General features: G+C 38.9%; 3 protein-coding genes and 1 long non-coding RNA gene across 4 annotated transcripts; 1 reads left to right on the top strand and 3 right to left on the bottom strand.

Annotated features, from left to right (window-relative positions):
- The first annotated feature begins 337 nt into the window (after window positions 1-337).
- On the top strand, window positions 338-25,013 carry LOC125255637. Its single transcript, XR_007181954.1, has 3 exons — window positions 338-593; window positions 15,491-15,727; window positions 24,564-25,013. It is a non-coding gene; the product is annotated as an uncharacterized LOC125255637 (long non-coding RNA).
- LOC125255632 (retinol-binding protein 3-like) lies at window positions 2,393-8,140 on the bottom strand. Its single transcript, XM_048171023.1, has one exon. The coding sequence runs from the start codon at window positions 5,286-5,288 to the stop codon at window positions 2,544-2,546; it is 2,745 nt and encodes a 914-aa protein (XP_048026980.1). The 5' UTR covers window positions 5,289-8,140; the 3' UTR covers window positions 2,393-2,543.
- On the bottom strand, window positions 9,717-12,224 carry gdf2 (growth differentiation factor 2). The gene is made up of 2 exons (XM_048171026.1): window positions 10,750-12,224; window positions 9,717-10,655 (listed from the first exon to the last, which is right to left on the bottom strand). Exons 1-2 carry the CDS (start codon window positions 11,093-11,095, stop codon window positions 9,808-9,810), a joined length of 1,194 nt encoding a protein of 397 aa, XP_048026983.1. The 5' UTR covers window positions 11,096-12,224; the 3' UTR covers window positions 9,717-9,807.
- Window positions 15,174-21,637, bottom strand: gdf10b (growth differentiation factor 10b). The gene is made up of 3 exons (XM_048171025.1): window positions 20,892-21,637; window positions 18,903-19,765; window positions 15,174-15,672 (listed from the first exon to the last, which is right to left on the bottom strand). The coding sequence occupies exons 1-3, from the start codon at window positions 21,124-21,126 to the stop codon at window positions 15,481-15,483; spliced, it is 1,290 nt and encodes a 429-aa protein (XP_048026982.1). The 5' UTR covers window positions 21,127-21,637; the 3' UTR covers window positions 15,174-15,480.
- Window positions 25,014-25,658: the final 645 nt, after the last annotated feature.

Genomic DNA, 25,658 nt, shown 5'->3' on the forward strand with positions numbered 1-25,658 from the left:
AATGACATTTCCTCTCTCAAGATCCATTAATGTACAAAAACATATTTAAATCAGTTCATGTGAGTACAGTGGTTCAATATTAATATTATAAAGTGACGAGAATATTTTTGGTGCGCCAAAAAAAACCCCAAAATAACGACTTATAGTGATGGCCGATTTCAAAACACTGCTTCAGGAAGCTTCGGAGCGTTATGAATCTTTTGTGTCGAATCAGCGGTTCGGAGCGCCAAAGTCACGTGATTTCAGCAGTTTGGCACACGATCCGAATCATGATTAATTTTGCTCTGAAGCTTCCTGAAGCAGTGTTTTAAAAATCGGGTGTAAAACGGCACGAGGGTGAGTAATAAATGACAGAATTTTCATTTTTGGGTGAACTAAGTTAAAATGTATAGACATTTTAAAAAAGAAATCATTTAGCTCCAGAAAATCAGTTATGAGGTGGCTTTGTTTGACAGTTACAGATTTGAAAAACAAAAAGGCGGGAATAATGAACCGTAAACTCTAACACAAACAACCATTTCAGCATATAACTGTAACGGCGTGACACCATGTCCTAGCCAGACGCAACGCAACGCCACGACACGCGATAAAAGGTAGGCCTTTTCCATGTCAAAGTTTTTTGTCTTCATTACTAGCCTTGACGGAGACACGCTATGATTCTATTTTAGAAACGGTTGCTATTTTTCTGCGACATCACGGCTGGAAAAACAAAATATACTAATGGTAATCTCAGGTACTGTTTATGTGCTTTATTTAATGTTAAAAGCGTCTAATGTGAGTGAATATCATTTTGTGTGTCTTTTATAGCCGTACTGAAAACAACAATGGACAATTCACCTTAGTTCTTCAAAATAAATAAAAGGAAACAAGAACGTTCAAACTCATTGTGAACAGACAAGTGTTCTATGACAAAGATTGTTTCAGTAACTCAGTATGTGTTTTTAATAACGTTAAAATGGTGTAATATTCATGAATTTGATTATGTACTTATCCATTTCGTTGCGAGTGCCTGGAGCTTGCCGAGAGAGCCCGCCCACGCGCTCTTCTGATTGGCTGTGGTGTTTGATTGACTTAATCGCTGGATTCATATTCGAATCGCTTAATCATATTCGCTGGAATCATAACGCATCGCGTCTGGTTAGGATACGATGTAAAGAACCTTTAAAGAACCATATTTTTATAGTGTAGATGTTACAAATGAAGCATTAATAGTTAAAGGTGCCCTAGAATTGAAAAGTAAAATTACCTCGGCATAGTTAAATAACAAGAGTTCAGTACATGGAAATGATAGTGAGTCTCAAACACTATTGTTCCTCCTTCTTATGTAAATTTGTGCAAAAGACCTCTGAAGAACAGGCGAATCTCAACATAACACAGACTGTGATGCAACAGTCGGGATCATTAATATGTACGCCCCCTACTTTTGTATATGCCAGCCCATGTTCAGGCATTAGACAAGCGGTATTAATGTCTGGAGCAGCACAGACCGAATCAACAGACTTTATGCAGGTAAGCTAGCAAGGACAATAGCGATTAATTGCAGATGGGGCAATAATAACTGACATGGTATCATGATTTTTTGTGATATTTTTAAATTGTCTTTCTAAATGTTTCATTAGCATGTTGCTAATGTACTGTTAAATGTGGTTAAAGTTACCATTGTTTCTTACTGTATTCACGGAGACTAAAGCCATGTCGTTATTTTCATTATTAAACACTTGCAGTCTGTATAATTCATAAACACAACTTCATTCTTTATAAATCTCTCCAACAGTGTGTAACGTTAGCTTTAGCCCGTTAGCCACGGAGCACTATCAAACTCATTCAGAATCAAATGTAAACATCCAAATAAATACTATACTTACATAATCGGGTATGCTGCATGACGAACACTTTGTAAAGATCCATTTTGAGGGTTATATTAGCTGTGTGAACTTTGTTTATGCAATGTATCATAGAGTTGTGAGCTTGAGGGGCAGGGAGCACGAGCATTTAAACGGGACGCGTGCTGAATCGGCGCATTGCCCCAAAATAGGCAGTTAAAAAACTGAATAAAAAAAATCTATGGGGTATTTTGAGCTGAAACGGGGGACACCTTTTATTACGGGGACTTTTATTACATCTTGTGAAAAAGCATTCTAGGGCACCTTTAAATTACTGGTAGCCTACTATTTATATTTGCCTTTGTATTAGTGTTTCTTAACATAGTGAGGAAATTAAATTCATGTGTATCTAATAACCTTTTGTTGTAACTTAAGCGGCTACAGCAGAAAAAGTTATACAGAGGAAACGTACTGATGTCTTCTGTTTTATTTTATTCTATCAGCATGTTTATATTCACATTAGTATGAGTACAAAAGCACATCATTTTGGTGACTCATTGGTGAAAATTATTGCTAAACAATTTCAGAAATATGTTAGACATAGCTTTGAAAAAGGTACATGAATTTCTACACCATACACAACTAAAATATACTTAAAACACCCTTTGACTATGGTGTTTGACTGTAAAAAAAAAAAAAAGAATAATGAAGCCCCTAGTTCTATTTCCCTGAATTTTTCTTTTGGTGCTTTGTGCCAATTATTTTCTGGGCAACATTAAGTGCATCATTTGCTTGAACTGCTATATGTGGTTCAACCCCTGACACGCTCCATGCTTTTCCAGTAACTGCACTCAAAACCGCCTGGTTGGGAATGGAAGCATAAAGGATGCTATTCCCAATTTGGTATGTTCCAGTTGAGAGGGCGCCTCCGATAGTTTGCTCTCCAATTACAGTGGCCCTTTTCAGGTCTTTCATTGTTCTAGCGAATGCCTCAGCGGCTGATCCAGTTATGTGACTCGTCAGGATATAAATGTCTTTCTGAGAGCCGTACCTCTGTCCTAGCACTTCCGGAAGGGTCATAACCTTTGTCGCAGTTGTTGTGGAGCGATCAAAAACTGTGTAAAGGTGTTTCAAGGGTTGTGCATCAAAAAAATAGCTGCAAATGAGTGGAATAGCTGTGGAATAGCCACCCGTGTTGTATCTCAGATCAATTATGAGCACGTCTGTGTTCATTAACTTGCTCCATACAGCTTTGATGAGCTGAGGACCAATTGCTCGCAGAACCTTTATATCTTCCATCATGTCGAATCTCAAATAGCCAATATTTCCAGACATTACCTCGACTTTGAATAGGGCATCAATGATGAACCCTACCTCTTCAGGGGAAGGGATTTTGGGAATGTCGTGAAGGGATTCTGGTTCAGTTTCACAGTAGAAAATGTGCAGCCTGTGGTCGCCCGAGGTCTCTTGGAGATCCACAGTGAGTTGAGATGCAAGAGATTCATAGTCAACAACTGACCGGTAGAGTCCCTCGGTTAGTTTGGACTGTACCAGTCTACTCACTTTATCTGCAACCTCAGGTATACTATAATGTTTTTCCAAGAGATCTCCAACTTCTTGCACCAAAGCCTGAATGTCCTTGTGAAATGCAATGATTTCATGAGCTCGCTCAACTGCATCTTCAGCAAGCACGATGGCATCAGGAACTACACCACCTCCAAGCCAACATTCCCCATGTATATCAATGAAATTCATGACGGGGACATTAATGGCAAGGCTTGTTTCTTCAACTTGAAAAGTCTTGGAGTGAAGGAGAGTTCCAGAGGTGATTTCCCCTATGACAGTGCCTCGTTGCAGGGACTGCATCAGGTAGGCAAACTCTTCTCCAGCTTCTGCGGTGTAATAGCTTGTCAAAACATAAATACCCTTTCTGGAACCATAGGAAGGCCCACTGATGTTACGGAGGGTGTGAAAATCAGCAGTCACGTTCCGGACGCTGTCATAGATTGAAAAGAGGTGAGTGTTTGAGGAGGTGTCGAACATGTAGGAAAGCAGAATCGGCAAGGCCTCGGTGGATCCACCGGTGTTATAGCGCAGATCGATGATCAGGTTCTCTGTGTCTTTGACTGGTTGCCAGACCTTCTCCTTGATTCGTTCCTCTAGTCCCATCAAAGCGGTGGGTGTGGGGAATCTGTCAAAACGCAGATATCCATTGTTTCCTGAGAGAATTTCCAACTTGAATAATAGATCATTAAGATCATCAAAAGATGGTGTTGTATCCAGACCATTGTCAGACAATCCTAGCATCGTCTTGATATATAAACGAGGGTCTTCAAAGACCGACTGCAGCTCGTAATTAAGTTTTGCTGCCAAGTCCTCCTCGGAAACCACTGTGAAAAAGTCTGTTTTAGCGAGCTGATTCAGCAATGCTGGGATTTTATCTTTAAATGAATAAAATCGTTTAATAATGTCCGACACTCTCTTAACTACTTTCGGTATTGCTTTTCTGATGCCAATGAGGGACTTGGCTTTGCCGATTGCTTCCTTTGGGTTGACCGTGACGGATGGCGACACTCCGCTCACTTCCCAGCTCTGTCCTGTTACAGGGTTCACAGATCTGGCAACAGGGACAGTGATATAAAACCCAGAGTCCCCGACGCTTAACTTTTCAACCTTAACCGACCCTCCGGCCGACCTTTCTCCAACAATAATGGCTCTTTTTAGATGTTTTAAGATGTAGGCGAGCGCTTCAGCCGCGCCCATGGTGCGCTTGCTGATTAAAACGATCAACTCTTTTCTTTTCCCATATCGTTCCCCCAGAAGTGTCGGCATTGTCCATAGCTCCTTCGTAGTGTTGGTTGGTCGTTCATAGATTGTGTCAATGTGCAAAAGTGGTTCAGAGTCGGAAAAATAGGAAACAATGTATGGCAGGCCGGAGAGCTCTCCCGCTGTGCTGAAGCGGAGATCAAAGATCATCGCTGACGTATGCGCAACCTTCTTCCAGATGTTGTCGTGAAGGAGGCGTCCCAGTTTTGACACAGTCTCCTGACCTATAATGCGGTCAATCCTCAGGTAACCAACATTGTTATCCATCACCTCCAGTTTAACCGTATTCCTGATTAGCCGTATCAGCTGTTCAGTAGGCAGTGACTGAAGTGCAGGTGGCGTGATCGGAATATAATTAGGCTCGTAAGACACAGTCAGTCTGGGGTCATTGAGTGCGCCTTGAACTCCGGCAGTCAGCACAGCTGCCAGTGTTTTCCGATCGGAGATGTGTAGGATCTCTCCACTGCTTATAGCTTGTTGGATTGCCTCCTGCATACCAACTAGATTCTCTGGGAAGCAGTAGTTGTCAAGCATAATTTTAGCCATTTCCAAGACAAGCGCAGGCTGAAATGACGCATCGACGAGCGGAACCCGACAAGCGACTACGATAAGGGCAAAAACTCTTACAATCCCTGCCATCTTTTGCAGTTGGTTTGCTGAATTTTGTCAAAGCCAGAGGTTTTGTCCATTCATTTGGTGAAGAGGTCCTTTAGTAGATAGAACAGGTTTTTGATAACAACAACCACATAAGAGGCTTTTGCTCTGAATAAACCTTTAATCGCATTATCTGCAGTGCATCAGCAAGACATTGACAGATAAAAATCAATAATTGAAAAATGTTGGAGAGGGTATAAAATCTCTCTAAATACACAGCTTCGTCGTGACTTAAAGGGACAGTTCACCAAAAAATATCATTTACTACATCTGTGGAAAGCACATTTGACATTTTGAAAATGTTTATTGTATTTGTTTATATTTTTTGAAACAGAAAGTTCTTCAAAATATCTGTTGTTTCACAAGAAAGACAGTCGTTTGATAGGTTCGGAATGACGTGAGGGTGAATAAATGATGACAGAAGTTTCATTTTTGGTACATACAAGATGTTAAGTAAATCAACGTTTTAAACATTAGGATATTAAAAATAGTTGACTGAAAATACTGAGTAAATGAGTGGATTATAGTCCTCTCAGCCCTGTCGTCATGAGTTAAATAAGGTCAAGCTTTCAAAGGTGACGTCTGGGTCAGGCTAATGACATAATTACTCTGGTAAACAGGTGACCGTTAAATGAAATGCATTGGTATATGCTGGAGACTTTTTAGGTTATCCTCAGCACCGCAAACCATAACATATATTTCTTACTATAGGGCAGTATAGGGCTTTGATTGTATAGTCATCAGTGCATTACTCTTTTTCTGAAAGAGGATCATTTATTAACTCTTTGGCAAAAACTGTGCGTTATTCACATGCTGTATTGTTTTTTTTTTTAAATCTTCTTATAGATTTCCCCCCATCATTTGTGTAAATATCAGAGCATTAGTGTGAATTTAGAGGCCTTTGCCACTTTTACAGGATGAAATTATGTAACCCCACATTCACTCAACACTAATTGGTGCTGCACTGTTAATCTTGCTTTATCTTTTAATGCTCAGAGTCTTATGCAATTCTATCTGATGATTCCATGTGGCCAATCAGAGATTGGGAATCTCGTTTTAAGATGACTGGAGTTTTGTCCAAATGTTTCTGAGCTGGAGATAGAAACTGTCCCTGAATAGTACTGCTAAGCCAAGATTGTTTTTGTTTTGAGTAAATTAAATAATTCCACTAAAACGTCTTCCTCACTATGTCTGAAATTTACCAGAACCATGCAAATACTATGAAGTTTGTGCCATAATAAATCCATTAATAGATATTGTTTATTATTTTGAGGATCATGCAACTGATCTATTGAATGTTACAGGCATTTTAAGCTATTACAAAACATTGTACAAGTTCTAACCAATAGCATCTGAAACCTTTGAAATGCTTACCTGACTGAAAAGCTCCACCAACAGAGAGCCCAAACTGAAATTACGTTGATGCATGATTTCTTGCAATCAAATCATTTTTGGACTTTATTGATAAAATATAAATCAAATTACAATTAATAAAATAATCATTGTAAAATATATATATGCTGGACATAAACAATGGATTATATACAAATCTTTCTGTGGGGGGGAGAAACACAATAAAATTTATAAAAGAAAAAAATAATAATTAGAGAGCCAGTGACAAATTGGGTCCCCCTTTAGGACCCCACATGATCCCATTGGTTCAAATTGCTTTTAATAGGTACTCTCTTTAGCGCCTGTTTATAAATGCTGTTTCAACTACATTATAATGATATTTATGTCTGTATTAGTTAATTTACAAGCATAGCATACAGATACCCGATTATCCTGATAGCTTAGTTTATACATGTATTTGCACATGTGTTATATTAAGTGTTAAATGTCCAAATATTTAGGTTATAAATAAATCAAATTAATGATGTTCAATTATTCACTTAATAGGCTATTATAATTATTATTTATTAATTAACAGTTCAGTTGGTTTTATTATGCACTAATTTGTTTTCTTACACATTGTATTGTAAGCTATATGGGTATTTTAAATTAATATCATTCGCATATACTTAATTCATATTATACTCATTAGCTGACAGTTTGGGGAGACCTGATTTCGAGGGAGGACCCGATTTGTCATGACACATGTAAGCACAAAGAGTACAGGAAGAAAAATACAATTTTAAGTTATATCCATGAGTGTCAATAGGGGCTCAAGCCCTGAATGTTTTGGTCTGGAACACTAGTGGGAGGTATTGCGTAAATTTCAGTTGTTGTTCTCTACAAATTATGTGAGCATTTTTATCTGGAATCTTGTGGAACCACAGGGGCATTGGCCCGATAGCTGAATTCTCATTACACCCCATGCATTTATTTATTTATTTATTTATATAACTAGATAAAATGCTTTGAAACTTCATTGTAGATGTAGACCTCTATGCAAGTACATGTCACACTGTCAGTGCCTTCTATTACTTAAGTGGAGTAGGTTTATAGCTTTCTGTCTTTCTTTCTGGCAGACATTTGGGGGTGTTACTCTGTCGCCCCCTTGAGGTTTCTTCCTAGTATGTTCAACAGTGCACTGGGCAAAGCACTGACATCTGTTTTTGCATACTTGTGTAGAGTGTGTTGCTGCATTAAAATGTAAAACAAAAATCTCTAAGGGGTATTATCGCCCCTGATGTTTTGGTCTATGCTGTCAAATCACAGAAACGCCCCTGGGTACATCCTCAGCTAGTCGACATGAGTGAAATGAAATCAAAATACCATTTAATCAAGTTTTGGAAGCTGACTTTAAAGGATTAGTTCACTTCAGAATTAAAATTTCCTGATAATTTACTCACCCCCATGTCATCCAAGTTGTTCATGTCTTTCTTCAGTCAAAAGGAAATGAAGGTTTTTGAGGAAAAACATTCTAGGATTTTTCTCCATATAGTGGACTTCACTGGGGTTCAACGGGTTGAAGGTCCAAATGTCAGTTTCAGTGCAGCTTCAAAGAGCTCTACATGATCCCAGACGAGGAATAAGAGTCTTATCTAGAGAAACCATCGCTCATTTTCTAAAAATAAATAAAAATTATATACTTTTTAACCACAAATGCTCGTCTTGCACTGCTCTGTGATGCTTCACGCATGACGTAATCACGTTGGAAAGGTCACGCGTGACATAGGTGGAAGTACTGCGGTAGGTCAAAAAAATTTTTTTGTAAAGGGTGTTTGACTTAGTCTTTGCTCTTTCCAACATGATTACGTAATGCATGGTGCATCGTAGAGCAGTGCAAGATGAGCATTTGTGGTTAAAAAGCATATACATTTTTATTTTTTTTAGAAAATGGCCAATGGTTTCTCTAGATAAGACTCTTATTCCTCGTCTGGGATCATGTAGAGCTCTTTGAAGCTGCTGAAACTGACATTTGGACCTTCAACCCGTTGAACCCCAGTGAAGTCCACTATATGGAGAAAAATCCTGCAATATTTTCCTCAAAAACCTTCATTTCTTTTCGACTGAAGAAAGAAAGACATGAACATCTTTGATGACATGGGGTTGAGTAAATTATCAGGAAATCTTAATTCTGAAGTGAACTAATCTTTAAACCTCAACAAGCTCTTTTATATTAAAATAAATTTACTTTTGATTTTGCCACTCTCTTAAAAAAAGGTTATTTATTGGCATTTATGGTTCCATGAAGAACCTTTAACAGGTTCTTTATCATAGAAAAGGGTTTTTCTGATTATTAAAATGTTCTTCACATTAAAGTGGACCTATTATGCAAAATTCACTTTTATACGGTGTTTGAACACAGATGTGTCCACAGTGTGTGTAAACAACCAGCCTATAATGGTAAAAATCCACCCACAACTACGCACTAAATCATAAAAAGTCTCTCCAAACAAGCAGTTCCAGAAGCTCCGCCCATGACTGCTGACAGACTCTGCAATAAGATGCGAAAGAGAACTTAGTTTAATACTCACAGGACGCACCGTCTGACATCCAGCTTTCTGTGTGCATGCTTCAGATGTGTGCACTCAGAAAGCCTTATATCCGAAGTTTAAACTGTTACGGCTTTAAAACGCATTAAAAATAATAACTTTCATGATGACGAAGAACTGCAATGTCACGCGAGCATGACCACAATAGAGATGATAATCAAAACCAAACAGATGATTTGTTAGTTTTTAGCAGAATATCCAAGGCACAAGCTGTAAAGGCTCTGCCCTCTTCTGGAAAGCGGGGGCAGGGAGCAGCAGCTCATTTGCATTTAAAGGCACATGCACAAAAACAGCATGTTTTTCCTTCCACATGTTTTTCCATTTAGAAACATGGTATAATAAATGATCTCTGCATGGGGACACCTGAGACTTATATTACATCTCATAAAAAGTGGCATAATAGGTCCCCTTTAGGGAGAAAAATGGTTCTTTTAAGAGCTGTTCACTGAAAGGTTCTTTGGGGAACCCAAAATGGCAACGCTGTAAAACCTTTATTTTTAAGAGTGTATTTCACAAATGGGAATGATAAAACAAGAACAGATGCATGGGTAAGCAGCCAAACACTACCTACATCCACACTTTGCTACTTTCATCTCGTCATAGAGGTGTCGGACCGTGATGACACCCCTTTCTTGGTACATGACGGAAATTGGGTCCAGCTTGGTTGGGACACAACATGCCATGTTTGCCTTTTTCGGATTGCTCAGGTTAACCAGAGTTTGGATGATTGCATGTTTGGAGGGGTTTACGTCATCCGTCAGGGGGAAATAACACACCCCTTTGCACTCATAAGCATCATATTCAGGTGGAGCCACAATCCATTTATCCCATCCGATGTCTTTGAAGTTCACCTTCAGCGAAGTTCTCCGACAGTAATTGTTCTTTGCTTTCCTCTTTTTTCTGGGGTGCTTGTCCACAGGGATGTGATTTTCCAAAAATATCTGCTCCTTCTCATGAAGAAGCATCTCTTTTATCTCTTTCATCGACTCTCCCTTTCGGTTCCCGAGGTCGTCTGAAAAAACTATTAAGACCGCCGAGCTGTTGTCCTCTAAACCCAGACTTATGTCAAGGGATTCACAGTCTTGTTCGATTTCCACCTGTAGTTCACCTGCGCCGCGTCCAGAATCGTGCCAAATCCTGACAGCCCCGGTCACGTCAAAAGCCTCCCATGTGTTTCTGGACTCAGTTAAGTCTCGCCCATCCAGAAGGTGTAAAATGTTTGTATTCTGCTTGTATTCTATGCCATAAACATTAATGGATGCGAAGAGGTCGGTGCAGGTGGTTTCACTTCTTTCCCGGAGAGTGAACAGCCTTAGCTGGACTGATGTGATCTCTTCGTGATTTGGGATGGAAACATTGAATAGGAGCCTGTGTTGTGTTTTGTTCCCATGTCTGGTGGAATATATAACATCTGTAGAGAACATAAAATAGAGATTAACACTAATAGACAATAATTTTTGGTGTGTCCTGTCATCAGAGATATTGAAATGCATCTATGTACTTACCCTGTATGACGAAGCTTCGGATGACATCCGACAGAGGGATGGAAGTCTTATCAGATGCATATTTATTATAGAGTTCGATCATGAATTGAGGAGGTTGAACCTTTCTGTGTTCCTGCGGCACGCCAGATAAATTCAGCTTCCTCAAAAAATCCTCCTTCATGAAGCCCAAATAGCTCTCCAACTTGGAATTGAAGTCATCTTCCTCCTCAAGGTTTTGCTCTTGTGCCTGAATGAACATTGCGTCTTCCAAACTGGCGACTTCACCCAAAGATTTCCCCTCGCAAAGCCCAACGGAAGTAGCAAAATTGATGGACATCAGAAGGAGCAAATATCGTAAACCCTGCATCTTCGTTTGGTTTCTAAAGAGGATAGGTGACTGACTGCGGCAAGTTTTACATCTGACTTTCGTTTGTGGAAGATCCTTTGAAATCGGGGTTCCTCAAGTGAACCTCAGGTTCACTCCCATGTCCCACGCACAGTCTCTGGAAACAAAAATAGTAGCATAGCTATTCTTATCTTTGACACCGAAGTCGTGGTTTGAGCTTTGTTATCTGGAGGAAGCTTGTAGTTAATGAGGGTTCTGTAAACACTTTGGGAACAGACTTTGAAAACTAATGAGTGAGATTTTGACAAACCCTTATTTACAGGGTCAGACTTCTGGCTGTTTTTACTAAAGCAACTCCATCACTTTGAATATGTTTGTGTTTACATGTAAGATGCTTCAACTAATCAGCTTCCGCTATGATAAATATTAACATTATAGATTCCAGTGATTCCTTTTATTTTCATTTAGATTCCACTAAGCTGGAATCTGGCTGTGTAAGGGTTAATGGGTCTAAGTTGACCTTTGCCCTCTTGTTGCAAACAATCTATGTTCCTAATACAACTCATTAGGTCTTTATTCACAAAAAATCCTCCAGGATTCCAGTTAAAAAATCAAACATACCAGTTTATATAGCAGAACAACATAGAAGAATCTGGTTTAAGAAATTTTTGCAATACAATACAGTTTGAAAAAAATAAATAATTACAAATGACAAGTAATTGCTATTAAATACAAAACTCTCCTTTCACAAATCTTTGACAAAACCGCTGAGATGTTATTTATTTTAATTTAAAATCCATAATCTAATGTCTTTTCTATAGCTATGGCTAATCAATACATCTGTTCTAACTTAAGGGGTCTGATCTCATCGTAGGGGGAAATAATGTTATGCCAAATCACGAAGCACTAGATGGCAGCATTACGCTGATTTTTCTTCATTTCTCCTCAAAAATGACCAAAAATGATCTGCAGTTTACTTTTCATGCAATATTCCAGGTGTTTAAATCCTAGGTTACACTTCATCCAACAAGCCTACAAATCAAATCAAAGACCCCCTGTTTATAAGGATTTATGGTAACACTTTACAATAAGGTTTCATTTGTTAACTTTAGTTAACTAAGAATAAACAATACTTCTACAGCATCTCTTAATCAATGGTACACTCTAAAAATTCTGGGTTAAAAACAACCCAAGTTGGGTTGAAAATAGACAAACCCAGCAATTGCGTTGTTTTAACCCAGCGATTGGGTTGTTGTAACCCAGAGATTGCGTTGTTTTAACCCAGCGATTGGGTTGTTGTAACCCAGAGATTGCGTTGTTTTAACACAGAAATTGTTGTTTTAACTCAGCGATAGGATTGTTGTAACTCAGAGATTGCGTTGTTTTAACCCAGCGATTGGGTTGTTGTAGCCCAGAGATTGCGTTGTTTTAACCCAGAAATTATGTTGTTTTAATCCAGCAATTGGGTTGTTTTAACCCAGCGATTGGGTTGTTGTAACCCAGAGATTGCGTTGTTTTAACCCAGAAATTATGTTGTTTTAACCCAGCGATTGGGTTGTTGTTACCCAGAGATTGCGTTGTTTTAACCCAGCGATTGCGTTGTTTTAACCCAACGATTGCGTTGTTTTAACCCAGCGATTGGGTTGTTGTAACCCAGAGATTGCGTTGTTTTAACCCAACGATTGCGTTGTTTTAACCCAGAGATTGCGTTGTTTTAACCCAACGATTGCATTGTTTTAACCCAGAGATTGCGTTGTTTTAACACAGAAATTGTTGTTTTAACTCAGCGATAGGATTGTTGTAACTCAGAGATTGCGTTGTTTTAACCCAGCGATTGGGTTGTTGTAACCCAGAGATTGCTTGTTTTAACCCAACGATTGCATTGTTGTAACCCAGAGATTGCGTTGTTTTAACCCAGAAATTATGTTGTTTTAACCCAGCGATTGGGTTGTTGTTACCCAGAGATTGCGTTGTTTTAACCCAGCGATTGCGTTGTTTTAACCCAACGATTGCGTTGTTTTAACCCAGCGATTGGGTTGTTGTAACCCAGAGATTGCGTTGTTTTAACCCAACGATTGCGTTGTTTTAACCCAGAGATTGCGTTGTTTTAACCCAACGATTGCATTGTTTTAACCCAGAGATTGCGTTGTTTTAACACAGAAATTGTTGTTTTAACTCAGCGATAGGATTGTTGTAACTCAGAGATTGCGTTGTTTTAACCCAGCGATTGGGTTGTTGTAACCCAGAGATTGCTTGTTTTAACCCAACGATTGCATTGTTGTAACCCAGAGATTGCGTTGTTTTAACCCAGAAATTATGTTGTTTTAACCCAGCGATTGGGTTGTTGTTACCCAGAGATTGCGTTGTTTTAACCCAGCGATTGCGTTGTTTTAACCCAACGATTGCGTTGTTTTAACCCAGCGATTGGGTTGTTGTAACCCAGAGATTGCGTTGTTTTAACCCAACGATTGCGTTGTTGTAACCCAGAGATTGCGTTGTTTTAACCCAATGATTGCATTGTTTTAACCCAGAGATTGCGTTGTTTTAACACAGAAATTGTTGTTTTAACTCAGCGATAGGATTGTTGTAATTCAGAGATTGCGTTGTTTTAACCCAGCGATTGGGTTGTTGTAACCCAGAGATTGCGTTGTTTTAACCCAGAAATTATGTTGTTTTAATCCAGCAATTGGGTTGTTTTAACCCAGCGATTGGGTTGTTGTAACCCAGAGATTGCTTGTTTTAACCCAACGATTGCATTGTTGTAACCCAGAGATTGCGTTGTTTTAACCCAGAAATTATGTTGTTTTAACCCAGCGATTGGGTTGTTGTTACCCAGAGATTGCGTTGTTTTAACCCAGCGATTGCGTTGTTTTAACCCAACGATTGCGTTGTTTTAACCCAGCGATTGGGTTGTTGTAACCCAGAGATTGCGTTGTTTTAACACAACGATTGCATTGTTGTAACCCAGAGATTGTGTTGTTTTAACCCAACGATTGCATTGTTGTAACCCAGAGATTGCGTTGTTTTAACCCAGCGATTGGGTTGTTGTAACCCAGAGATTGCGTTGATTTAACCCAGAGATTGCATTGTTTTAACCCAGCGATTGGGTTGTTGTAACCCAGAGATTGCGTTGTTTTAACCCAGAAATTATGTTGTTTTAACCCAGAGATTGCGTTGTTTTAACCCAACGATTGCGTTGTTTTAACCTAACGATTGCGTTGTTTTAACCCAGCATTGGGTTGGTGTGACCCAGAGATTGCGTTGTTTTAACCCAGAAATTATGTTGTTTTAACCCAGAGATTGTGTTGTTTTAACCCAACGATTGCGTTGTTTTAACCCAGCATGGGGTTGTTATAACCCAGAGATTGCGTTGTTTTAACCCAGCGATTGCGTTGATTTAATCCAACGATTGCGTTGTTTTAACCCAGAGATTGGGTTGTTGTAACCCAGAAATTATGTTGTTTTAACCCAGCGAATGGGTTGTTTTAACCTAGGGATTAGGTTGTTTTAACCCAGCAGTTGGGTATTTTTATTTAACTCAACTATTGTTTAGAATTAGAAATTACTGTATTTCTTGCTTAAAATGAACCCAAAATGTATAATTATTTTTAATCATTTAACATTTATTAAGAAGTTTAATGAATAATGATTAAACAAACATTTATTAAATTGCTTATTAATAAATGTTCACCTTTTGATTATTATTGTTTCCTCTAGTAATTATGTGTCTGTTTTTTAATTTTCAACCTATTTTGGGTTCAGTTTAAGCCAGCCATATAGTCATTTTTAAACAATAGTTGAGTTAGATAAAACTGCCCAGCACATTTGGCAAACATTTAACCCAACAACTGGGTTTGTCCATTTTCAACCTAACTTTGGTTGTTTTTAACTCAGCATTTTTTAGAATGTAATTATTAAATCTATTAACACATTTTTCTAAAAAATAAAAAAAACATTATTTCATGCACTGTGAACTACATGAACAATTGTATTTTTATTAACTAACATTGATAAATGCTGTAAAAATATATTGCTCATAGTTAGTTCGTGTGAACTAATGCATTAAAACTAATAGCCTATTAAAAAATGAGACCGTGTATAAAGTGTTACCGGATTTATTTACAGAAATCCATTTAAATCGCTATGTTCTTTTAAATTTGCCATGTACTTGTTTCAAAACAAAAACAGTTTGGCTTACTATATGATACAATAAGGATTATATACAATTCATTCAAAAAGAAAGAGTGGAAAGAGGATACAATGTTTGTGTGCAAAGATCCAATATTATTTGAGGTGTCGAGGTCTTATTTGCGGAGATAAAATGTTCATTTTTTGTCATCTGACGTGCTTCGGCAGTCCCTTGAGCTGAGTTCATTGTGTTTTGCACATTAGCGGCCTTGCTATCCTTATCGACAGGCACAGGTCTCCACAGACATGCTGGGATAGACCTTCACTACCATGTTCCTGCTGGAGTCCAGGAAGAGCACAGCCAGAGAGCTCATCTTGTCAGGCACGCAGCACGGCTCTGGAACTCCAGGCACGATCCCCACGGCTCTCACTATACTCTGGATGGTCGCATGATTGGATGGATGAACAACCTGCATTAAGAGAAGTAAAAGTTAGAGAAAAGCTTCTGTCATTTTCCAAGGAAAGGTAACAATTCCCAAATGCATTTCATAGTCCTATCCACCTTATTTTTAAAGTCACCATGAAATCCAAATCTGTGCATTATTATCATTATTATCATCATTATTATGGGTTTAAGTGTGTAGCGCTGAAACCCTTTTGTAATTGGTAAAATTTCCAAGGATCAGCATTAGGGTTGTTCCGATTCCGATACTAGTATCGGAAATACCACCGATACCACAAAAATTTCTGGCATCGGTATCGGCGAGTATTTAAACTCACGTACCGATCCGATACCATTTTCTTAAACAATACCTAGTTGTGTCCGCTATCTTTGCATAACGCAGCAAATCGGAAATCAATTCTTCTTCGCGGCTCACAATGCAAACACAGGAAGTTGTGCTGCGTTGCCACAAGCAACCACTGTTTAGAGCAGCGGAGAAGTGAAAACGCGCTAGCAGTATGTCTGCTGTTTGGCAGTATTTCAGACCAGTAAAACGGCGACATGTCTCATATGCAATGCTGCAATTTCGAGTGGCACAAGTATTGGCAACTTTAACACAAATAACTTAATAAAGCATTTGAAGACGCGTCACCCCGCGCAACACGATGGTTACATAAAGGCTAATGCTGCGTTCACACCAGACGCGAATGAAGCGATAAGCGCGAGTGATTTACATGTTAAGTCAATGCAAAGACGCGAATTGACTCCCTGCGGCGCGATTCGCGTGAATGACGCGGTGCGAATTGAGCGATTCGGGCGTTTGACGCGCTTAAGATGGAGAAGGATGAGGCGTGCCAGCTTCATTCAAACAAAGAGAAAAGTTTTCAAAAGACAAATAAAGATAACCGACAAAATTGTCGGGTTTATTGTTCTGGATGACCAGCTGCTGTCAGTCGTCGAAAACGTGAGATTTTTATTTAACAAAATTGTTTCTGGACTTCAAGTTTTAAAGAGATTATTTTCTTAAATAATTATATTCCTAGATTTATTTGTTGCACTGTTTTTATAGTTATATTGTAAAACTAATATACCTTTTTCAGTTTACAGTGTTAGATTTGTGGCTGCATTTGAAGTTCTTTTTCACTTAAAATAAATAAATAATATAACTGACAAATGTATGTCAGATAATAAACATACTCTAGTTCACTGTATGTTTTTGTTCTTGTTTTATTAAGGGATAAGTCTGAAGCACACCATAAATAATTCTATCAATTCATACAGGGCTAGTAGTGTATATATATATATATATATACAGATACACACCCAGGTATCGGATCGGTACTCGGTATCGGCCGATACCCTGAGCTCAGGTATCGGAATCGGTATCGGGAATGGAAAAGGGGTATCGGAACATCTCTAATCAGCATTCTCCCCTAAAAGTGATCAGACAGACCAAACCGTAAGTCGTAGAGACTTGAAACTTTGAGGGCTGGTAGTACTCACACCGTCTACAACGTGACCAAGGTTCGCCACGATCAGCCTGACGGGGGCGCTACAGCAGTGAAACTTCATAACTTCTAAACCGTTAGGCTCAAGTGTCTTATATCGTTGGAATCCTTGGCTCAAGATGGACAAAATGCATACAATTGAAATTTTTAGGGTTTTTTTGGATTTTTTTGTTAACTAGTCCTAGGTTTTTGGCCTGATCGAAACTAAAACCAGTGCAGAAAGATTCTCTGGAGTCTGATCGTCAATAATTATCAAAATTTCAATTCTAAGGGCTACCAAAACATTCAAAGTGGACGGAGCCCTTTTACTAAAATGGCTGTAACTCGTGAACGGAATGAGATATTTTCACCAAACTTGGCACACATATGTAAGAGCTCATTCTGTGGTCGCATGAAAAAGAATGCAGCGATTGGCCACTTGGTGGCGCTACAACATGGAAAAAACATAAAAATGGCTATAACTATGCAACACAAAGTCTGATTGACTTGAAAATTGGCATGCGGTGTCTTTGTCCAAGGTGCCAAGACTGCCTTTGAGGACATTCACATATCTTGAAAAATAGCCAGCGGCCGCCAATGAAGTTTGAGCAGCTATCAAACAAGGTTAATGGAGGCCGATCGGAATGAAACTCGCTGGGCCTGTCTGACTCACGGCCCTAGAGGCCTGTGAGAAATTCGAAAGAAATCAGCCATCATGCTTTCATGTATTTCATGTGCGTAAAGGATTGTATATCATGATTTTTTTCTCACACGCACATACCACATGGTAGATCTCCTCATTCTGGGCAACTTTCCCTCAAGAACCACTACTGTCAATCAAATCGTTCGTTAAATATTTGGTTTAAAAAAAACTACTTTTGTGAACTAGTCCTAGGTATTTTGCTCAGCCTCAATAAAACCACTGCAGTACAATTCTCTGGACTCTTTCGGGCAATAATTATCAAAATGTGCTCAAAAGCCTATAAATCCTAAATGAAAACACAAAATGCGACGTGACATATGATTCTAAACAAGCATACAGGCATTTATGGAGATCAGACCATAGGTGGTGCTATAAGCTTTAAAAAAAACATGTATTTCCTATGCCTGTATTGGCTATAAATGGTCTTTTCCATCTTTTATTTAAGTGGTTACAGGCTTGCTAAAGAAACATAATACCTTTTTATGTACCTATGTGCTTAAAGACCTTAAAGCACTTGAACCCCAATAATTGCTGCTCGCAGCTATATTTTCTTAAAAAATTCACATGCCTCATAATCTTTAATCAAAATAACTTCCCCTCTCTCTTGTAGCGACATATCTGATGACGAGGGCGGGGCAACCTGTCACTCACATGAGATCCACCAATAGCAAACCACACCATCCAATCAATTCCCATTTGACAAAACCAAGTCCCGCCCGACATTTGTTCTTGTTCGACAAGCCATTTCACTTGGATATACATCACAACAGGGAAGAAAAGTCTATTGCAACTTCGCAATTTTATGCCGACTTTTAAGTATTAACTTTTTTTTTTTTTTATTCAGTGTTGAATTGATTTCAGCTCAAATCAGTATTTCATGTCCACATATTTTATTTTGTTGAGCTGCCATGCAATAATGTATATTCAGGCGGTCATTATACACTGGGTTGTTTCAACCCAAATTTGGGTGTTTGTCCATATTTGACCCAAATTTGGGTTGAAACAACCCAGCATTTTTTAGAGTGTGAACAAAACTAAAGTGTGCAAAATAATCTTTAATTCCCTTACCTTTGGAATGGGGAATCCACAGGTTCCCGCACAATAGTAGGCATCAAATGCTTTCGGAGCTAATATCCATTCGCTCCAACCGATGTCGGCGAAGTCCACCCTCAGGTAACGGCGCGCACACGCTCGCGGTTCGCTCCACTGCTTGCGTCTCGCTTTTTTCATGGTCTTCTCATCAAAGGTGAGTTCCTGCGACCCTCTCAATCCCTTGTGATTTTCCTCGCCTTTTGACAACGGCTTGGGCTTTTTTGCAAAAAAGGCACTGTCCCATATCTCCCTGCTCTTCAGATCGTTGTATTGGACGTCAGGAAGGAAGTTATTCTGCAAGTGATCCACTTCCCTTCTGATTCTGGAGCTTAAGGAAGCTGTGTGCACTTTGGTCCTGGTCTCCTCAACCACAGGAGATGGACTGTATCTCTGTAAACTCATAGCAATGCTGTTTGGTTCTGTTATGGCGACGTCATCAGCGTATACAAGAATGAACGGCAGGCTGTGAGGAGACAAACGATCTTGACGACTGTGGTCAAACTCCGCGGTAATCAAGAGTTCGCCGTTCACATGGGCTTGTTTGATGGCTGATGATACGTCCGCAATCTGCCAAAGCCCCTTTCTGTTAGGGGACAATGTGATGTTGCACAGCTGAGAGGGGACGGCAGCATTTGGTGATGTTCCCTTAATAACAAGTTGTGCCGTGGTAAGCGACTGAAGGTACTGGAGGCGGCACGTGGCTCCGCGGGAACGCCGGCAGGCCCAAGGCCGTTGACGAGCTTGCTGGTCAAGAAAGTGTAGCGTTGATGTCAGTATCATCTCCGAGTCGGGGATAGAGGTCAGGTTGAAGTGGAAAACAACTTTGTGATGGGAGAGCTCTGAAATGAGGCATTTAAGTCATTACAAGTAAGTAACTGCAGCTTGTCAATATAGCGTGGGTTTCACGCTCACGCATGCATGTGATTGACCAGTAAAGTTTCCAGACAACATCCTCATAAACAACACATTTTTCACATTCTAGATTTAATATCCGACCACATTCTATGGTTTACGAGGTAGTTTAATAAAAAGATAAACACGGCTCCTGAATCCGTCTCTGGCCATATGGTAGTGTTTAGTGAGCTGCTCTCAAGGTTTCCTTTATTTCTTTTTCTCTGTTTCCACTAATACCCTCTCAGTGTTTTAATAGTGCACCTCCAGTGGAAAATTAGCAGCTCTGAAAACTGAAATAATGCTTTCTGTGCATGTTCAACTATGCTTAACATATATAGCCTACAATCTAAAAAAACAACCCAAGCTGGGTTGAAAATGGACAGATCCAGCGATTGGGTTAAATGTTTGCCCAACATCCTGAGTAGTTTTATGAACTCAACTATTGTTTAAAAATTACATTATGTCTGTCTTAAAATGAACCCAAAATTAAAAATCAGACACATAATTACTAGAGGCAACAATAATAATCAAAAGGTGAACATTTATTAATAGGCAATTTAATAAACTTGTTACAAATTGTTCATTTATAAAACATTTTAATAAATGTTAATTTAATTCCAACCTATTTTGGGTTCATTTTAAGTGAGCAATATAGTAACTTTTAAACAATAGTTGAGTTAAATAAAACTTCCCAACAGGTTGGACAAACATTTAACCCAACTGCTGGGTTTGTCCATAATTAACCCAACTTGGGTTATTTTTAACCCAGCATTTTGTGGGTGTAATTAATTTTTTTTTTAAATGTAATGTAGGTCTTTTTTTTTTTTTTTTTTTTTCCTCAAGGGTTTTTCCAACAATATAATTAACACAAAATGAAAGCATAATTATATTGGATTTTATGAATTATTCATATGTAATGCATTGCATTTTCTACTGTATAATGTAGTTTAATAAATATAGATAAATATTCATGAAAGTTAAAATATAGATAACGTTCTGGAAGCGCAAAAACAGCTGTATCAACATGCATTGCTGTGTTTTATACTATAGTTTTTAGTTAGTTTCACTCACCTGGGACTCCTCTGAAGCTGCGGATTGTGTTGACATTCTGTTGTTGATGATGATGATGATGATGTTTCTTGCTGTATTTATCATAAACTCTGTACATATTAACCGTCATCATGTCTCGAGCTGGACTGTGGAATGACGGTTCTGTTGCAGGAACATCTTCGTTCAGCTCTGACGAGTAAACTTTGACGACGTTAAGACAGAGAAAAATGTGTGCCACAGCACAGATTGATGCCATGTTCACAATCGATCCTGCGCAATCCCTTTAATATTGAACAAACTAGATGCAAGTGGAAGACTGCTGGGAAACTCCGCGTGAGAAGGACTGTTAGAGTGGAGGATGATGTCTCGCGCTCATACACTTGTTTCTTTCTGCAGCTGAAGCGATGATGACAGATGATGATGATGACGTGCCCGGCGCGCAGCCAACGAGAAGCATCGTTCTGAAACCATGAACACACATCTCTACAGCTCGCGCTGCACGCGTGGAGGTGTTTCTCACCGCGTTCGGCTCTCATATTGCACTGTTTGCACTTTGTAGGATTTAAAAACACTGTAATGCGTGCTGGAGATAAGTAGGCAACAAAGAATTAGACAGAGGTATTATTGTTTTTGTCTTTCCTTTGTCATTATAATTCCCATACTCATACAATATTTCAAAGTTTTGATTGATTTTATTCAGAAATGCTGAGAATAGTCATAACATAACTTTTGACTGAAATGCATTATATTTCAAGTGCTTACAGCATAAGAAACATGACAAACACAAATAATCTCTCTCTCTCTTTTTTTTTTTTTTTACTGTAAAGTACAAAAATCGCACTCTGCAAAAGGTGATTCTCTACAGAAACATTTTTTTTTTTTTTTTTACCATAGTGGTTGAAAGTCATATATCCTGATAGCAATCACTATGTGCACCAGTGGAGTTTTGCTGGCGTCTAATGGGGAAAATGTAGTAGTGCGTCCAAACAAAATATTTACTGAAAGCTCATTTTTTGAGATATCAACCTCAAATTAGGAACACAACTTGTTTAGATGTACGGCTTTGATTTTCTTGCAGTTTTAGAGCTCAACATGTTTCATAAAAAAATATTTTATATAAAATAATGTTCATAAATCATTTTCATAAACTTAAACCTCAGGAAATGTTGGGACGTTTTTTAAATTTGAATACAATGAAAACTAAAAGACTTTCAAATCACATGAGCCAATATTTTATTCACAATAGAACATAGATAACATAACAAATGTTTAAATAGAGAAAGTTTACACTTTTATCCACTAAATGAGCTCATTTCAAATTTGAAGCCTGCTACAGGTCTCAAAAAAGTTGGCACGGGGGCAACAAATGGCTGAAAAAGCAAGACATTTTGAAAAGATTCAGCTAGGAGAACATCTACCAACTAATTAAGTTAACTGATATCAAGTCAGTAACATGATTAGCTATAAAAGAGAGGCAGAGTCTCTCAGAAGAAAAGATGGGCAGAGCTGTGAAAGAGTGCGTAAAAAGATTGTGGAAAACAATGTTCCTCAACATCAAATTGCAAAGGCTTTGCAAATCTCCTCATCTACACTGCATAACATCATCAAGATTCAGAGAAACTGGAGAAATCTCTGTGCGTATGGGTCAAGGCCGAAGACCTTTATTGGATGCCCGTGGTCTTCGGGCCCTCAGACGCTGCATCACTCATCGGCATGACTGGGTCAATGTCATTACTAAATGGGCCCAGGAATACTTCCAGAAACCAATGTCAGTAAACACAATCCGCCGTGCCATCTGCAGATGCCAACTAAAGCTCTATCATGCTAAATCATGGTCCTGTGGGCCAAGGCTCATTTAAAATGTTCAAAGTGGAAAAGTGTTCTATGGTCAGACGAGTCCAAATTTGACATTCTTGTTGGAAATCACGGAAGCCGTGTTCTCCGGGCTAAAGAGGAGGGAGACCTTCCAGCGTGTTATCAGCGTTCAGTTCCAAAGCCAGCATCTCTGATGGTATGGGGGTGGATAAGTGCATACGGTATGGGCAGCTTGCATGTTGTGGAAGGGACTATGAATGCTGAAAGGTATATAAAGGTTTCCAGATGACGTCTATTTCAGGGAAGGCCTTGTGTATTTCAGCAGGACAATGCAAAACCACATACTGCAGCTATTACAACAGCATGGCTTCATCGTAGAAGAGTCCCGGTGCTGAATTGACCTGCCTGCAGTCCAGATCTTTCACCTATAGAGAACATTTGGCACATCATTAAACGAAAGACGACCACAAACTCTTCAGCAGCTGGACACCTATATCAGGCAAGAATGGGACCAAATTCCAACACCAAAACTCCAGAAACTCATAACCTCGATGCCCAGACGTCTTCACACTGTTTTGAAAAGAAGAGGAGATGCCACACCATGGTAAACATGCCCCCATCCCAACTATTTTGAGACCTGTAGCAGGTATGAAATTTGAAATGTGCATAAAATTGCAAAATTTCTCAATTTAAACATTTGATATGTTATCTATGTTCTGCTGTGAATAAAATGTTGGCTCATGTGATTTGAAAGTCTTTTAGTTTTCATTGCATTCAAATTTAAAAAATCGTCCCAAAATTTCTGGAATTCGGGTTGTTGTTTTTTTTGTTTTTGTTTTGTTTTTTACTGCTTTTTACTGCTCCAAAACGTCAAATTTTTTGACACTGACATTTTTTTTCCACTATGGACCTATGTGTAACTTTTTTTTAATTGACACACAAGGGTTAAGCAGTCATAGAGTTAGAAAAGTACATGATAAATGCTTGTAAAATGCACTGCATTTCTTTGATTTTGTGTGGAGGACAGATAACGTGGGATTCTGGAATGTATCCTCTTGGGAAGAGCTTTTCAGTCTGCTCCTTTAGATTTGAACAGTTTGGTTGCTCACAGTGCTAGTATAGCCCAGTGAAAGAGGTGGTGACAAGCCATTAAAATACTTCCAGCTGCACTGTTCAGCACAGTTAGAGATTTCTTTTCACACTGGGCTTTACATGCCCTCAGTTTGTTCTCAACTTTTGCCCCATAATGAATGATGAAGCTAAAAGGTTTGTGATTATATGCAACATCTTACAACCCCACATCCATTTCTGTCTGCACGCCTTCACTCAAGATAAACCAGGCTGACTTTAGATGCAGAGTTTGGTAGACGTTGACCCTTAATTCACCTGAACAGAGCAAATAATCAAAAATGTCTTTATAATGATAAGATTCTAAACATTGTACAGCCATAATAATCCATCTTAAAGGGGCAAAAATTGTTTGTAAACTCAACTGAAAGGTTGAATAATATTGTGGAATATTTAATAATATGCCATTAGTTAACTTTTCATGGTTGTTTAAATTATGTACAGTGGAAAAAAACAAAATCTCCCAGAAGCAAGAATGTCCAGGTCTGGTATCAGGCATTTACAGTAGAGTTTCAGAGTTATAAATGGCTGCTAAAAGAAGGTAAACCAATCAATCTTTCCAATGTTTTGGTCTGAAAATGACAAATATGTCTGGTGCCCTTTAACAAACCTTGACAAACCCTTTGCAGCCTCTCCAGAGCGAAAGCTCACTCTTATTCTCAAGCTTTTTGCATTGAGTGCTCTTCTAAACTAAAAGACAGTGTAAGCAATGTTGTTTTTGGACCCTCACCAACCTCCTACTTTTTTCAGATTGCTGGCTCCAGCTAAATAACCATTTTGACTGATTCGGTCATGGATGTCCATGGGCCATGAAAACCTCTGTCAGTCGCCTCATCTGTGCCAAGATTCATCAGTGACTTGCTTTTTGACAGCTCCAGTTTCTCAGAAATATCTGGCATATAGAGACCGCTCGTGCATAACAGAGCTAAATCAGCTATATTTGCATTTCCTGAAGGAAATACCAGCGTGTGCAATGCAATAAAAGTGATCCAGAATTCAGAGCTTGCTGAAACTCTACCGTTGCCAAAACACTTGTTTTCTGCATGGCAGAATTGACACAAATTATATGCAAATAGATGTAAATGCATATATGCAAATATCACAGTGACATAACTCAGTCATTTTTGGAACCAAACATTAAACCAATGGGAGATTTCAAAATGTAGAACATGTCTTTGAAGTTTCAGCTCAAAATACCCCACAGATCATTTATTATAGCTTGTCAAATTTGCCACAAACACGCCGTTTTTGTGTGTGTCCCTTTAAATGCAAATGAGCTGCTGCTCCCGGCCTCTTTCCAGAAGAGGGCGGAGCTTTAACAGCTCAACAACAACAAAGCTGGAGAATCTCACGCAGCCAAAATGACGAAAGTGTTCAGCCTTACATTGTTTAAACCGGAGTCGACACTGATGGAGAGACTCAGGAAGAAGTTACAACTTTTAGAATGAAACTGGACGTTTCTGAATGGTTAGTGGATAAATTTATTTAGTTGCTGTGGAGTTGATTCAACTCATCCACTAGCATGTGCCGTCATGTTAAACTTTTGTGCAAATCCAGTTTGTGAAGCAGTCCGGTGTAAAATGACGGCATGTCAACAACACTCTACTACAACAACTCTTCCTCTTCTCTAAAGCAGCCCAACATGGCCCCGCCCCCTTTGTTGTGTGTTCTCGGGGGCGGGGTTTATGTAAATTTGGGGGTTTGTGATGTCAATAACCAAGGAAGAAGCTCGTTGTAGTCCCTACCAGCCGTTTGTTGTAGTCCTTAAACAGTGAATTCTGTAAAAGAAAATATCTCCCTTTGCATTAAAGTTTGAGCGTCGTAATTTAGACTTCCGGAGAAATG

Source organism: Megalobrama amblycephala, linkage group LG20, assembly GCF_018812025.1.
Source record: "Megalobrama amblycephala isolate DHTTF-2021 linkage group LG20, ASM1881202v1, whole genome shotgun sequence".
Lineage (NCBI taxonomy): Eukaryota > Metazoa > Chordata > Actinopteri > Cypriniformes > Xenocyprididae > Megalobrama > Megalobrama amblycephala.

Excerpts from the sequence above, each read along its gene's own strand:
- LOC125255632 (XM_048171023.1), bottom strand. The coding sequence starts at position 5,288 with ATGGCAGGGATTGTAAGAGTTTTTGCCCTTATCGTAGTCGCTTGTCGG.
- gdf2 (XM_048171026.1), bottom strand. The coding sequence starts at position 11,095 with ATGCAGGGTTTACGATATTTGCTCCTTCTGATGTCCATCAATTTTGCT. Across the intron at positions 10,656-10,749 it reads CCGAAGCTTCGTCATACAGG|ATGTTATATATTCCACCAGA; the intron begins GTAAGTACATAG and ends TGTTCTCTACAG.
- gdf10b (XM_048171025.1), bottom strand. The coding sequence starts at position 21,126 with ATGGCATCAATCTGTGCTGTGGCACACATTTTTCTCTGTCTTAACGTC. Across the intron at positions 19,766-20,891 it reads CAGCTTCAGAGGAGTCCCAG|AGCTCTCCCATCACAAAGTT; the intron begins GTGAGTGAAACT and ends GCCTCATTTCAG. Across the intron at positions 15,673-18,902 it reads GTGGATTCCCCATTCCAAAG|GTTGTTCATCCATCCAATCA; the intron begins GTAAGGGAATTA and ends CTCTTAATGCAG.